The sequence below is a fragment of the Aspergillus flavus genome, chromosome 7 (genome assembly GCF_009017415.1).
Source record: "Aspergillus flavus chromosome 7, complete sequence".
In the NCBI taxonomy this organism is placed as follows: Eukaryota; Fungi; Ascomycota; class Eurotiomycetes; order Eurotiales; family Aspergillaceae; genus Aspergillus; species Aspergillus flavus.
Window position 1 is genome coordinate 1,199,226 of NC_092404.1, and position 14,668 is coordinate 1,213,893.

At 50.1% G+C, this 14,668-nt stretch overlaps 7 protein-coding genes across 7 annotated transcripts; 3 read left to right on the forward strand and 4 right to left on the reverse strand.

Moving 5' to 3' along the window:
- Positions 1-492: 492 nt before the first annotated feature.
- On the forward strand, positions 493-1,619 carry F9C07_2229475 (mitochondrial 54S ribosomal protein uL22m; the record flags this gene model as incomplete). Its single annotated transcript, XM_041294603.1, has 2 exons — positions 493-541; positions 616-1,619. 2 exons carry the CDS (start codon positions 493-495, stop codon positions 1,617-1,619), a joined length of 1,053 nt encoding a protein of 350 aa, XP_041150172.1.
- A 427-nt stretch (positions 1,620-2,046) lies between these two features.
- On the reverse strand, positions 2,047-3,336 carry F9C07_5599 (histidine phosphatase superfamily; the record flags this gene model as incomplete). Its single annotated transcript, XM_071511368.1, has 3 exons — positions 2,047-2,445; positions 2,549-3,151; positions 3,235-3,336. 3 exons carry the CDS (start codon positions 3,334-3,336, stop codon positions 2,047-2,049), a joined length of 1,104 nt encoding a protein of 367 aa, XP_071366952.1.
- A 408-nt stretch (positions 3,337-3,744) lies between these two features.
- On the reverse strand, positions 3,745-5,538 carry F9C07_2229477 (uncharacterized protein; the record flags this gene model as incomplete). The annotated part of the gene is made up of 2 exons (XM_071509845.1): positions 3,745-4,659; positions 4,714-5,538. The coding sequence occupies 2 exons, from the start codon at positions 5,536-5,538 to the stop codon at positions 3,745-3,747; spliced, it is 1,740 nt and encodes a 579-aa protein (XP_071366953.1).
- Positions 5,539-5,816: 278 nt separating this feature from the next.
- On the forward strand, positions 5,817-6,061 carry F9C07_5601 (uncharacterized protein; the record flags this gene model as incomplete). Its single annotated transcript, XM_071511369.1, has 2 exons — positions 5,817-5,962; positions 6,034-6,061. The coding sequence occupies 2 exons, from the start codon at positions 5,817-5,819 to the stop codon at positions 6,059-6,061; spliced, it is 174 nt and encodes a 57-aa protein (XP_071366954.1).
- Positions 6,062-6,157: 96 nt separating this feature from the next.
- On the reverse strand, positions 6,158-8,618 carry F9C07_1849043 (uncharacterized protein). Its single transcript, XM_041294612.2, has 6 exons — positions 7,881-8,618; positions 7,485-7,829; positions 7,185-7,431; positions 7,024-7,125; positions 6,909-6,973; positions 6,158-6,854 (listed from the first exon to the last, which is right to left on the reverse strand). The coding sequence occupies exons 1-6, from the start codon at positions 8,372-8,374 to the stop codon at positions 6,218-6,220; spliced, it is 1,890 nt and encodes a 629-aa protein (XP_041150174.1). The 5' UTR covers positions 8,375-8,618; the 3' UTR covers positions 6,158-6,217.
- A 1,520-nt stretch (positions 8,619-10,138) lies between these two features.
- F9C07_5603 (putative AMP-binding enzyme) lies at positions 10,139-12,225 on the forward strand (the record flags this gene model as incomplete). Its single annotated transcript, XM_041294613.2, has 6 exons — positions 10,139-10,242; positions 10,305-10,452; positions 10,531-10,566; positions 10,622-11,668; positions 11,739-12,024; positions 12,098-12,225. The coding sequence occupies 6 exons, from the start codon at positions 10,139-10,141 to the stop codon at positions 12,223-12,225; spliced, it is 1,749 nt and encodes a 582-aa protein (XP_041150175.2).
- Positions 12,226-12,357: 132 nt separating this feature from the next.
- Positions 12,358-14,495, reverse strand: F9C07_2280789 (permease of the major facilitator superfamily). The gene is made up of 6 exons (XM_071510462.1): positions 14,347-14,495; positions 14,096-14,294; positions 13,683-13,992; positions 12,894-13,617; positions 12,680-12,821; positions 12,358-12,600 (listed from the first exon to the last, which is right to left on the reverse strand). The coding sequence occupies exons 1-5, from the start codon at positions 14,451-14,453 to the stop codon at positions 12,764-12,766; spliced, it is 1,398 nt and encodes a 465-aa protein (XP_071366955.1). The 5' UTR covers positions 14,454-14,495; the 3' UTR covers positions 12,358-12,600; positions 12,680-12,763.
- Between the last annotated feature and the right edge of the window lie 173 nt (positions 14,496-14,668).

Below are 14,668 nucleotides of genomic sequence, written 5' to 3' on the forward strand. Positions count from 1 at the left end.
AAATACTAAATCAGAAGAAGGGAAACATATCACGAGCTCCTAGGATATGCATGCCTGCAGATGACTGGGAAGACACTACTGTATGTACATACAGAGAGGTAAAAAAAGGTCCAGTATTGTTATTTTTTTGTTACTATGGGAATAGGGCTGCTCTGGAAAGGGTTTAGCTCACAGCTCCCGAGAACGACACCCTTGTCCAAGTATGAGGTAATGATACAGGAGAGTAGGAGGCCTGATTGGCAGGAAGCCTCACGCGGTGCATGGACCTCCAAAAAAGCCACATGAGAGCCGGAAGACGGCATTACGTCGGAGCCCATGTGTGGCTCACCCGAAAACTGTGGCTTGACACTTCCCCCAGGCACCTGAGCCGCTACGGCGGGCCGTGAGAACCTAAGCCGCAGCCAAGCATTTTGCATCTCGACACTTTTTTCCATCGGGTCTCCGAAGTCACGTCCCAACCAGCCTTATCTGCCTTGCTGGTTGTCCGTCACCATGGCCACTCTCGGTGCTCTCAACCCTTACGGGCATCTAGCTCGATCAGGTAAGTTATCAAATGGCTTTTCTCCGATCACCCTAGCCCATCAATGGCGAGTTCTCACCTATCCGAACTTCCAGCCCGGACCGGCATCACCTACATCCCTCGCCGCACCTTGACCTATACTGTGCCTCGCCGTGCCCAAGAAAATGGTGACAATGGAAACAAAGAACCCCAATCGAAGTCCTCTGCTTTTTCGTCCATCAAGAACTTCTTCTTCGGCGGAAAGTCCGACGCAAAGCCCACGGTCCAACGGAGGACGGCCCCCCAGAAGCGAGAGGGTAGCCTGAGTGCGGACTCGATTTTCGCAGAGGACGAGGCAACTCCCAAGCTGATTGCATCTGGTCGCACACCGGCTGCCCGTAAACAGGAGGCTGAGCCCACCGAGGAAGAAGAGGTTCAGACTGGTGTGGAGCACCGGAACCGTGCCAATATGCAGATGGTGCTAGACCCCCGTCCCGAGGCCCGTATTCGTTGGGAGCGTAAGATGGTCGTCCGGGAGGTTCGCCGCCGAGGACGTCTTTCAAAGCCCGAACAGATCATGCGCACGGAGCGCGAATCGGTCTCCAAGTCACACTGGTTCAAGACTTCCGTCAAGAAGCTTGGTCCCCTCGCTCGTCAGATCGCGGGAAAGAACATCGACGAAGCCATGCTGCAAATGCGCTTCAGCAAGAAGAAGGCTGCCAAGGATGTTCTCGAGCACCTCAAGCATGCGAAGAACGTTGCCGTCGTCCGCTCCGGTATGGGTCTTGGTGCCGCTGAGGCGACAATCCGCAAGCCCATCACGATCACTCTGAAGTCGGGAGAGCGTAAGACTATCACCGACCCGACCTCCATTTACATCGAACAGGCGTGGGTCAACCGCGGTCCATATGGTGTAGATTACGACCACCGTGCCAGAGGCCAAATCAACCTCCTCCGCCCCCCGTACACATCTCTTTCGGTTGTCCTGAAGGAAGAGAAGACACGAATCAGGGAGTGGAAGGACCGCGAGGCTGTGTCGCAGCGCAAGCGCAAGACTCAGCTTTGGACCCAGCTGCCTGACCGGAAAATCTCCGCTCAGAACCAGTACTACAGCTGGTAAGCTTTTTCTCCCGACGTTTATCTGCGGCCTCGTCTTGGCAAATGATGGGTTTCTTCGGCGTTTGTCTCTTGTATTATTTTAGACCGTTAGCACTCCACCTGGCAGGTCAATCAGCGCATGTTCCTTATTCTTTCTCTTTGCGGCATTTCTTTTGATCTAAACGCGGTTTCACCATCTCCTCGTCCCTTTGGGTTGTTCGACGTGTGTCGAGGCAGGATGCACCTTGGCCCAACCTGTTCAGATTATTTCGTGATGGAAGACGCCGACCAAACTTCTCAAGGAGCCTGTAGTGGACAGAGCTCAACACATGTACAATATTGAAATATACAACATATATCTACATGCTCTCTTATCACCCACATCCCATTCACTTACTAGATCTGTCTATCCCAACCATACCACACCCCCCAAACAAAAACCAAACTACCTAAACCCAACCCGCAGGACAGACAGGCGCCCTCGTCGGCGGCTCAACCTGCACAGGGGGACTCGGCCCCTCAACCCTCACCCCCCTAACCAGCACCGGAATAACCGCGCCCGTCATCAACGCAAACCGCCGATGCCCCACCACCTCCAAAATACTCGTAATAGCCCCCGAATGCGCCGTCAACGAAACAACCGTACTGGCATCATGCGCAAACACATCAGACAAGAGCTCCCGGAGCCGGACATCCCGCGCAGAGTCCGACTCCCGGAGCTCAGGGTCATACAGCGGATCTTCTTCCGCAAAGCCCTCTTCGAATCGGTACAGTGGGTATTCCTCCGCGATGGCCGTTTTACTAGATCGGCTGTCGCAGGTGTGCAGGCCGAGTGTTTCGCGGAGGAGCTAGTTTATCCTCGTTAGTCAATCGAGTCTTATCGTGGAATTGAGTAATTGAGAATAGCGGGAGTCATGTTGTAGTGTTGCAGTATTAGTTGGGCAAACTCACCTCTTTAATCACAGGCCGAAAAGGTTCCGTATGCGGTAACCCTAGGTCCTTGAAGGTGATGCTAGCGGTCGCTAGACACCGGTTCAGGGGACTCACGTAGTAGGACTGTGGGGAGGGGATGTTGTTTTGGATCTGTGTTCTCCAGGCCTGGTTGGCTGTTTCGGCTTGGGAGATTCCCAGCGGAGTGAGACGGGCGTCGACCCAGGTGCCTGTTTCGTCGCCGTTTTGGAGAGACCAGTAGCACTTTTCCCCCCTTTTCATTAGTATCAAAGATATGGAATGTACGGTAAACCAGGCTAGAATTGGATCATGGTCATGGAATCCTGCAGAGCCAAACAAAGAGAAAGAGCGTAAGAAACTGAAAGGAAAAGAAAGGAAACATACATCCCAAAGCTCAGTCCCATACCTCCTCTCAGCAACATTATGGACGCCCTCTCCATGTCTACCCAGGAAGAGCAGCTTGAACTGCGTCTCGGGACCACTATCCCGGTTTAGCTTGTCAATGTGGTACTCGAACCGTTCCCATTGGGTTTTGCGGCCCTCTGGGTCGAACTCAGGGTCGGAGTCGTAGCTCCGAGGTATGAGTCCGAAATTGGATGATACCTGTGTTTTTGCTGTGAGTGTCTTGTCCTTCTTTCTTGTTTCTGTGTTTATCGGGGGTGAGTTGCAGGGTAGATGGGACTTACATAGTCGAAGTTGTCGGGGTCGGTCTTAGGGTCATCTTGGAGGAAATAACCCGTCACTGTTGTGAAGTTGAAGTGGAAGTCTGAAGGTGATTTGGATGTCATGGCGATGGCAGTGTTGTGCTCAGTGATAGTGGGTGGGTTATGTTAGTTTTGGTTTCCGCGTGTATCTTGTGGATTGGGATCCGTTGTTAAAGGTATGGACATACAACGTAGTTGATACTGGTGTGGATACCCTCCTAGCCCTAAACTTAATGAGGATAGGTGGGGAACGACCGGCAAGTATTCCCTTGACTACAGAGGACAGAGGCTGGAATTTGAGTAACTTGGTAAAATTATGTATTTGTCTAACTCTAGCCAATCGTCAAAGACCGATGGAATATTCATGAAAATATGCCCAAAACACCGCTAAAAAAACCTAGCAACAAACCAAACAGGTATCTTTTCCCACAGCCAAAAAAAATCAAAAGGACAGAAGCTTCAGCACCAGCAGAAGCTCAAGCAGGCTCGAGGTTAAATTAACCCCATTCCCTTCCTAGCAAACCGATGTTCTTTGGAAGCAAAGACAGCAAGTCTGCCAAACATGCCTCCGGCCGATGAAACAGCCGATCCAATACTTTGCCAAAAACCGGCAAATGCGAGACCACTCTTGAAAATCACTGTGGTAGCATAGCTGCTGAGCGCGGTACAGTAGTTTCCAACCGACACTGGTTGGCTTGTGACGGTAGACATCGTCTGTGAAATGCGCAATTGTTGGCTTCCACCACTCGACGAGCGGTTGGTAGACACAGATTGGAGTGGCAGAGAGTTCATCTCCACACTGGTGGACTGTATGCGAAGTGAACCTTCGTTGTTGCCATTTGGAACTTGGCGGACACGCCAAGTAATAGTTTGCGGCGAACCGCTTGACACGCGATTGGCGGCACTGTGGCAGATTCCCCGTTCCAGGACAGATTGCTGCTTTGAGGTCGTTACAAGCAATGTCTGCGTTGGCGACATCAGGCGACCAGGAACTGAAGGAGTCTGGTCGACACCACGCAAGGGCGTTGTCGACCTGTAAGGCTGCGGCACCTGCGCCCTGAGTTGTCCCGTGTTTGCAGCATTCATAGGCTTTGACAGAGAACCCGGCGAGTGCCTTCCATGGTACACATCCAATGGTGAAGGCGCAGTGACCGAGTAATTGTCCTGTGGAGACCGACGAACGTCTCTCTCCCTGTGCTTCCAAACCACAGTCTTTGGAGTTTCTACAGTCGGTGGAAGCACACCAGGCTGCGTCTGTTTAGTAAGTGAAACATGACGTGGCCGTACGTGGGACGGGCTATGGAGTGGCAGACTAGTCTGCCTAGTTGCATCAAGCACAGCTGTAGTAGGAGAAAGTGCGGGGTTGTTGACATTTAGACGAACGCCCTTGATCTCAAGGCAATTGCACTACATCCTTGTCAGTACACTCTGCACACCCAAAGGCATGGTCGGTTTACTTACCCTCTTATGCTGTTTTCGATGTTTTTCACAGGCACCATGTTTTCGAACTTTGATGTAGTTTTCCTTTTGAGCCCGTGACCGAGGTTTCTGCTTCCTCGGTAGATTCGCTGGCGTGTTCATGTTGAGGTCCAAGACGAGCTCAATCCCGCCGGGTGTCGCATCGGCGGAGGGAGGTGTTGGCGACTTGGTTGAATCGGACAGTGAAGTAGTCGCAGGGCTGGCGCATGCAGGGTCATGGGAAACACTCCACTGAGGCGATGGAAAACTGGTATTTGAATCCGAAGACATATCTGTCTCGGGAAGTGGGGCATCTTGCAAGCGCTGTAGATGTAGGGCTATGGCTGCTTCTCGGCGCTTTTCTTTTTTGGATGAGCAGCTCGGGTCAACCGCCGCTTGCGACTCTACCATATGCCGAATGGTCGAATAGTAATGGTCGTCGTAACCGTGCGCACCTGGCAGCCAGGCATTGTCAAACTCGGATCCAACGAAGACTTCACTTGGTGAAGTTGACGGAAGTTGAAGGATATCATTGGGGTCTACAACGGGCTCGGCATTCGCGGAGTCTCCGAAGTATTCCTGGAATGATGGTTCGTGGTTGACAAAGTCGGTGAATGGAAATTGAGTGCACATGTCGAGTCCCGAGTCCCAATTTGAACCGTCCAGGTCGTTGTAAGTCAGGTCAAAGTCCTTGGGGGAAATTGAGTTCACCGAGGTCGGGTTACTGTCGACATAATCCGAGGGGATATCAAAGAAGTTGTCAAAGTCAAAGAATTCATCACCCTGGGATGAGTGACCCATTGAGTAAAGCAATTGATCCGCAGACATTATCAAAGAGTGACTCGTGGTTCAATGGGGGAAGAATTGATAGATGGTGTATTATACAGTCAGGGTCGAGCCCGATGAAGCCTTTCCTGATAGGGTATTGTAATGAGGGCTTTTCAGGCGGCTGAATTTCAAAGGATTCACCCGAAGACGAGGAGGTCGCTGCGCTTAGAAAGCGAGAAAACAGCCTATCCAACGTCGCACTGAGGAGTAATTTGTGTAATGACTAAGGAACACAAAGCGTTCACTCTTGAGGGGAAAGGAGATAGATGTAGAAAGAGATGCCTGAATCCTTGAAGGAAGAACTTCCCTCGTTCTCCAGACACCACCTTTCCTCTTCGGGATCCCGACTCAGCGCTAGACCCGATTGGGTGCCCGACGGCCTCTTCCGTGTTGCAATGCGACATCACATGTCCTTCGTCACTGGGTTTGTGGCTGTGCGCTTCTTTTTCTTCAACGGGCAATACGAACAATGCCCACTGAGGACACCAATGGCAGTGCATTCTCCCCCCACAGCCTGCCTTGAATACGGAGCGATCGACCCCGCCAGGTCACGGTACTGAGTAGTCACAGACCTTGTTGCTGCTTCTTTCTTTTAAACCTTAAAAAACTTGGGTTTGCATGATTTGCATTCTTTCTCTTTGTATTCATAACACAAGTATCTATATGGCGCACACATGCTTTATTCCATGTCCAGCACTCCATAACCACAACAACCAACAGCAATCACTGAAGCCGTCAAAATACTCAGCGGGAGAATTCCAAGACTTTCTAACAACCTTGCGGCACCAGACTGTTTATCCGAATCGGACGAACTGTCAGCGGCTCCTTTAGTTGACCCCGAAGTTGCGGTAGCGCTTGGCGTCCGTGAAGGAGTACCATATGTGTGGCTCTTCGCATCATACTTCAGACAAGCGGTGGGTAGAGGATAGGAGGTTGATGCCAAGACAGCTTGTACTCCGACCCTTTCACTAAAATCAGCAACGTCGACCTCCATGTTAGCGAGGACACCCATGTCGATGTCCACCGAAGGGGCGATATGTGTCAGGCTGTCGAAGACATCATCCAGGACAGATATCAAGCTGCTACCTTCATTCCCTTTATCAGCCACGGGCTCACACTTTTCACTGACATGACTCAGTTGAGTCGCATTCACAGATACTTTTGGCAGATTGACGAATGCTCCAACACCGCCGGATACGAAGCCCTTGGCCGTACTGATTCCAAGCAGGATCTGCGGCGTGAAGGTAACACTGAAAATCAAGGACGCCGGTGCAGACGTAGATTCAAACTCCAGCGCGTGGACCTTTGTTTTATCACTACACCCTGTTAGCTCGCCGTTCAGCGTTCATGCATTGCTGAGGATAACGTACAAACCCGAAATGGAGGAATTCCCGGGCTCACTCATGTTGATCTTAATATTCGAGTTATCAGGTACCTACATATATTAGTATAATCGGGGCGAATCTCTCAGCTAGGAAACAGTACCGAAAGATTGAAGCCGTAAGAGAACCCTATCTCCTCCACCATATTCAAGCTAAGTGAGAGATCCGGCTGGATTATTGGCCCGAAGGCTACAACTCCTGGTATCTAGGGTTGTCAATACCGTCATAGTAAAGCATGATAACACCTTGTGCCCGGATGCCTACCTCAAATGGAGTGAGAGGAATTGTAGGGAGAGACATGTTAAGGGAAGCCAGAGATTGGCTCAGCGAAAGGCTAAGACCAAGTTCAACCTGTGCGAAAAGGCCATTCGATGTGATTTCAAGAGCACCGTCGTCAAAAAAGGCAATTGTGTCTTTAATCGTATTCCCAGAAATGTTGAACGAGCCTCGAGTTATCTCAATATCGCCCTGGAGCGTGCAGTTTTTGCAGGTCACTGTTACTCCTTGCGGACTAAGATCGTTAGCACCGTGAATATTACATACATTTGCGCTTATAAGACCTACATGAACATGTCAGCGGCAGGAGTATCTGGCGGAAATATCTTCTGATTGACATAGTGCTTGTCGAGCGATTTAGTCACACTCGAAGGCAGTCCCGTTGTCGCAGTGGGAACCGCTGGAAAGGATATGGAAGGCGTAGAGCCTTCCCCTACTACCCTCGTGGTTGTCGGCGCACTTGTTGCCTCCTGCTGTCGTTTCTGATGCAAGGTATATGTACGCCTCTGGATCCTTGATCGGTGCCTGTGGGAGAAAGACACGCTGGTAGAATGGCTTGCATCGTGCCAGTCGCATTTGACCTTCTCCAGGGTGAACACTTGACGAGCAAGGTCGACACTCGTCTTCGTCACACTATATACCGTATGAGATGGACTCAGCCTCGCTTCAAGCTCAGGGACTTACTGATGGATGGACCTCTCGCCTTCCAAGTCACAGCCTTCATGGGAAGTGACGACAACAAAATCTGATACAGCCTCGAGTTCCTGCTTTAGGGCTCTGGCCCGAGTAGGCGAGTCGATGGACAGTTGAATCTTTGAATCCGAGCACGACATATCATCTATGTCGGTTTCTAAAGCCTCAAGGGCAAGAATCGGGTGTTGAGATGCCACATTGAGGGTAGTGGTGAAGACATATTCCGTGTCATCTCCTGGGACCTCGTGTATAAAGTCGAAACTTGCTTCTCTCTTTAGAGCGACCATTTCGATCTCTCTCACTCTGAGGCTGGGGGGCAGACTGGCTGCAGAAAGTCGCCGGGCCTTTGGGAATTCCAAGGTTTGGGAATGCTGATCGAGTGCCAAGTTGGCCCCTTGAGCAACGCTAAAGATAGCCAAGAGAGCCAACAGGCCAAAGGTTCTAAAAGTGTTCATCGTACCTGATCGAAAGAAAAACTCGTCCATGGCGGCGACATGTATACACGCTCTTCTGGCGATAAAAATACAAACGAAACAGAATACCCTCCATCTTGCAGGGTACCATGCATATTACATATACCCCTTTAATGCACAAGGTGCCTCAAGGAACACTATATGTGAGCGGACCGTCGCTTCCGCCTCTAGTGCCCTAAGCTAGAGGAAAATGTAATAACGAGGGAGTGATGATTATAGGTTACTAACTGCACAGCCCTGTGTCCGTTCAACCTAAGCACAAGGGAGCTGCCGCTATTATGCTCTGTTGGGTCTAGCACCAGTTACTAGACATGCAGAGTCACTGTGCCGCAAGGCTGAAGCCGGCGTTAGTACAGCAGCTAACAAACGGCCCCTCAGACGCGACAGGCTAACATCACATTTCTCGCTTATATCATTGGTTGTCGAGACCACTTACTGATAACTGTCAGACTGTCAGGGGAATGACGGGGCTGTACACTGCATGGTAACTTGCATGAGGTTTCAAATAGCAAGAAGCTGCCTGAGAATGATCATGACTGACCCACGAGACGTAAGACTGTACACAGCAGGTACCATAGCATAACTCTTCATGAAGGAGCCACCTTCAACATGGTTCTTGTTCCGAAGTACCCATGGGTGTTGTATAATGATGAATTGATTATTGTGTCTTGGGTTAGTGTTCCGCCGCCGTTGGCCAACAAAATAAATACATACTCCGGAGTACATAAAAATTCGGTCTGTTTCTTACTTTCCAGGGCTCACTGCGATAATTACATAATTTGTATGAAGGTGAGAAATTAAACTATTTCTAGACTCAATTCGATGGAGCTCTTACTAGTGCGACGACCAGGCGAGGCCTTCTACCAATATATATCTTAACCTCGGTCGAATTTAACCCTAACCTCCTTTTTGCCACAACACCATTGCGAAGTGACCGCGACAATCGGGCACATTACTGGATAATGATACTATATTAGGGATAATCGTGAAGTAAGTCTCTGAGACGACGGAAGATTAAGCAAAAATGTGTACGTGTTGCCTAGCACTGCACAATGACGATGAAACGTGGAGAATAGGAATGTGGCCACTCCACCAGGAACCTTCCAGGTTGAGTCTCAACTGGCCAGACCACCTGAATCAAGAACGGTCTAATTATCTAGTGTAGATCCACTGCAGCATTTGAAGAAGCTAGGTCGGCAAGTCAGGTACGCTATTAGTCAAAACCAGAGGAACTCGGCAATCCGCGGTCACGATGATGGGGCCGAACCCCGCATAAAAGGGAGCATGCATGATTGACTTAATGTGAGGGGAAGACCTGAAGGTCCGCCACCACCTTTCCTTCGTCCTTTCTTTCTCTCTGCAACTTATAAGAGCTCCCAGTGAACCTGTCGACCTGTACAATCTTCCTTCCCAGCAATCAACCACCGCGATGGTACAGTCATTAAACAATTGGCCCTAATTGAAACTATTTGGTGATCATTTACTGCAACCGGTACGCAAGGGGTGACTGGTGTAGCCGCGACCCATTCAGAAACGAACGACGCCAACGACGCCTTTTGGTACCACAAGTGATGTGGCTGCGATGATTGCTCTCAAAAAGTGTGTCCCATTTGCCTGTCGCCCGAGTGCTGTTTCCCGTGGGACGCCTCGGAGTGCCAGGCACTTGTCCAAGGCCTTGCAAGCACTGCCCCCGTGGCGGCGAGGTTTGCTGACCCAGAGCTATGCTCGTGGACCACTAGAGGTACCCTTGTGCTACGTGTTGAGCGTCTAGATCGCATGAGGCTAACATTTACTCTTTTTTACCCTAAGCCTCCATTGCTGGAATCAACCATTGGGGATCATTTCGCTCAAATCGTTAGCGCATATGGTGACCGAACAGCGTCTGTTTCCTCATCCATTTCAAACTCATCTTGCTCTGACATAGAAACTAACGCGTGATCAGTGTCATCTGCAAACATCAAAATGACCGAGTAACTTATGCCGGTCTCGATGCGAAAAGCAACGCCCTCGCACGGGGCTTGGAGTCTGTAGGCGTGCGCACAGGCGACCGTGTGGGAGTGATGCTGGGAAATTCCATGGAATTCTCCATTGTATGCTATAAGTCTAATCTCCGGCGCCAATGACGCTCATTATCATTACCAAGATAACTCACGTCCATTGTGCTGCAGGCGACTTATGCGTTGTTTAAACTCGGAGCCATTCTCGTGAGTTTCTGTCGTCGCGCATACCGCAGAATGGAATTTTAATCTCGCTTCCCAGGTCCCAATAAACCCATCATTCAACGCAACCCAAGTGGTCTCGGCATTAACTCACCTAGAGGCTACCCATATGATCGTCAGCACCGAATCTAATCTGCCGCGAAAAGAGCCCCGGAGCAACATCCCAATCTTACAGCACCTGGTCCAAGACCTTCACAAATCAAAACTGGAATCCGCGCTTGTCCCATCCCTGAAGCATATCATCATAGTCGACAACTCCTCCGGCCGGGTTGACATCTCCGAGTACAGATCTTTGACGAAGTTTTCCTCGGTGACATCCGCCGCAAAGGCAGATGAGGCCGCATTGCCATATCGAGATCTATCACCTCATGACGTCGTAAACATCCAATTCACATCCGGCACCACCGCCATGCCCAAAGCAGCCTGCCTGACCCATCGATCGGTTCTCAACAACGGCTCCCAGATCGGCGACCGCATGCGCCTCACCCCGGAGGATATCGTCTGCTGTCCTCCACCGCTGTTCCATTGCTTCGGCTCCGTGCTAGGATATATGGCTACGGCAACGCACGGCTCGGCCGTCGTATTCCCCACCGAATCATTCAACGCCCGGGCAGCGCTCACGGCCGTCCAAGAGGAGAGATGCACCGCGCTTTACGGCGTCCCGACAATGTTCATCGAAGAACTCACCCTGATCGACGACGGCGAAGTGCCCAATGAAGGATTCGGCCATCTGCGAACAGGCATCGCAGCCGGAAGCAGTGTGCCAGCTGCCCTGATGCAGAGACTGCACAAGGTCTTAAACCTAACGGAATTGACCATCTGCTATGGCATGACGGAAACCAGCCCCGTCTCCGCCATGACGACCACCGACGATCCGATCGACAAGCGAATCAATACCGTCGGCCGACTCATGCCGCATGTAGAAGCGAAAATCGTGAACCCAGCCGATCGGAGCCAGATTCTCCCCGTCGGTGTGCCCGGTGAACTAGCGGTGAGCGGATACCTCTTGATGAAAGAATACTGGGGCGACCCGCAACGCACCGCGGAATCGATGATCGCGGACGAGAAGGGGAAGGTCTGGATGCATGTATGTTCTTTTTCCTCTAATCGACCGAACCCATCACATAGATCTCAGCTAGCTAACAATGACATACTAGTCCGGCGACGAAGCGACCATTTCCCCTGACGGGTATGTGACGATTACTGGTCGAATTAAAGACCTCATTATCCGCGGCGGAGAGAATATCCACCCACTTGAGATCGAGAACTGTATATTGACGCACCCTGGCGTCATGGATGTGTCGGTTGTCGGCGTGCCTGATGAGAAGTACGGAGAGGTCGTGGCTGCTTTTATTATTCCCAAAGAACATCAGGATGAGGCTGCGCCTTTGACTGAGGAGAATATCCGGGAATGGGTACGGGGGCGGTTGAGCAATCACCTTGGTAAGACTTCCTTTCAACAGATTGCTATTATTTATGAGCAAGAGCACATAGAACTGATGTCCTTACGATACAGTCCCGAAGTACGTTTTCAATTTGGAACACACGACCATCTTCCCCAAAACTGCCAGCGGAAAGATACAGAAGTTTAAACTGAAGGAGGATGCTATCAGAACCCTCAAGGAAAGGAACTCGTTGAGCTAATCTCAGCACTTAGTCTGGTGAGTAGTAATGGGACAGACAGACAATCGAATCTTGGAAGTAGCAAGCTCAAGCGATAACCTACCTACCAATTCAAGCTATAAAGAAGGAGAGAAGTGAAAGATAAAAAATCTATATGCCTCCAAAACGTATGTCCAAGTGTAGCCCTAAAAGATATCAAACGCCATGAACTCCATTTTTCGCAACCCAGCTCTAGATCTAAACTCTATAGTATATGCAAATCATGACACATAAACCTCACTCTTCCCCATCCTCCTAGCCCTAGAATTCAATCTGAGATAAATAACCTCCTGCCCAATCGCCAACACCAACGCCCCAGCCACCAAGGCAATCATAACGACAAGCCCAGTCAGATACCTACAAACCAAACCAAGCATCAGTCCACATCCACAAATATTGAAAAAAAAAAGTAAAATAAAAGAAAACAAGAACTCACAAAGGCGAATCCCTCCCCTGGAAAATCTGCGATCCACCCATCAAACCCGCATTCGAAGCCATGACCCCTAAGTCCATATACTCATCAGCCGCTATCCGACCACCAGTATCTCCTCCAACAACACATCAGACACTTACACATCCTAGTGATAGTAATGTAACCAATTAGCCCCACAAGCCCAAAGAAAGGATAAAGGAAAAGAGGAATAACTCACGCAATAGCAATACTCCTCTCCCCACTACACCGACAATTAAGCTGCAACCACGTATTATGCACGGGATGATAGCAAACCGCAAAGGCATTGATCACAGTCCAGATACCGAATTTTCCCCATTTCCCCTCTACCCTGGGCAGAAGACACCGACACACGATTAACACGATTAGATAGCACGTTACGGCGGCGATGACTGTTAGGCCGCGTTTGGTGGTGCGGTCGCTGATATACGAGAAGAAGAAGACGAGGGGTAGGGCTAGGGTGGCGCCGATTGCGGTGAGGGCGTTGGATTGGAGGCGGGTGAAGCCTAGGGTCCTTTCTCTCTCTCTCTCTATTAGGGGGCTCCTAGATTGTGTGTTTGTTGGGGGTTTGAGGGGGTGTACGTACATCATGATTGTCGGGGTGTAGGTGGTTAGTGGACTCCAGGTTGAGAAGACGCAGGGGGCCAGGAGGAAATGGGGCCAGCGGCGGTAGTTGAGGAGGGCTTTTTTGATGTTGGATTTGTATGCTGGGGAGGAGTGGTGGGTTTTGGAGGGGGTTTCGCTTTCTATTTCGCTTTCACTTTCTCCTTCTCTTCGAGAAGTTCGAGTGAGTAGAATGTCTCTATCTTCCGGGGAGAAGGATATCACACCCCGCTTTAGAAGATAAGGTCTAGGGTTTGAGGGGCTTTGGGGAAGGAGTAGCAGGATTATAATTGCTGTTGTTGTGGTGAAGATACCCTCAACTGCGTGTTTGTTGGTTGTTAGAGTAGACTAGGGTTATATGGTGTGATTATTGAAATGGACATACTAAGAAATATCCACTGCCAACCTTTCAGACCATGTTTCCCATCCAATTTCAAAATCCCCGCCCCTAAAAGAGGCGAGATAGCGTTTCCACCGAACATCCCGAAGAAAAAGATGCCGACTCGTTTCGCGAGTTCGGTTTTCTCGTACCATATCGATAAAGTGTATAATGAGGCCGGGATGTATCCTGCTTCCGCGAGTCCGAGCAGACTCCGTACGACTAGGAAGCCTGTTCGATTGTGCAGGAAGACCTGAAAGGTTGCGATGGTTCCAAATGCGAGGACCTGCGCGGGGATCCATTTATCGGGCCCGATCTGTATTTTGGTATGTGTTAATTGTGGTTATGGTAGCATATGTACATTGTGTTGATCGAAGACACCAAGTGATGGACGTTATTAGTAGCAATTGGTGACTTACTTTCTGGAGGATAAGATTAGAAGGAATCTCCAGCACAATGATACCCAAGAACATCAACTGGTTTCCTAGATTGACTGTACTCTGGTCGATGTGTATATCCTTGCCAAAGCCGCCGGTCAAGGCACTGGCGATATTCATGCGGTCCAACTGAAATACCGTCATGCCGAATAGCAAGAGGGGCAGGACTGAGAGATCAATTCTGTACACAATTAATCATTGCCCGTATAACCAAAAAGTCAATTGGGACTGACTTTCTCCGCGTCTTTCGCTCCGACACGGCACTCCATAATGTCTCTGTGTCGCTGTTGGATTCCCGCTCCGAATAGTTCTGCTCGGGTTTAGTTTGCGATATAAGCATATTAATTACAGTAGGAGGTACATGAGATGAAGAAGCTTCCTACTGATTGTGAATTTTAAGGGATCTTCAAGGTTAGGGTCCACTGTAAGAAGTGGGATGCTGGCGTGAGGACCTTCCGGGCATGATGCAAGATATACTACGTACCTTGAGGGCCGTGGTTCAACAAGGTGTCGGGATTTGAAGAAAATCTCACAACCCTCTGCCTGGATGGCGTC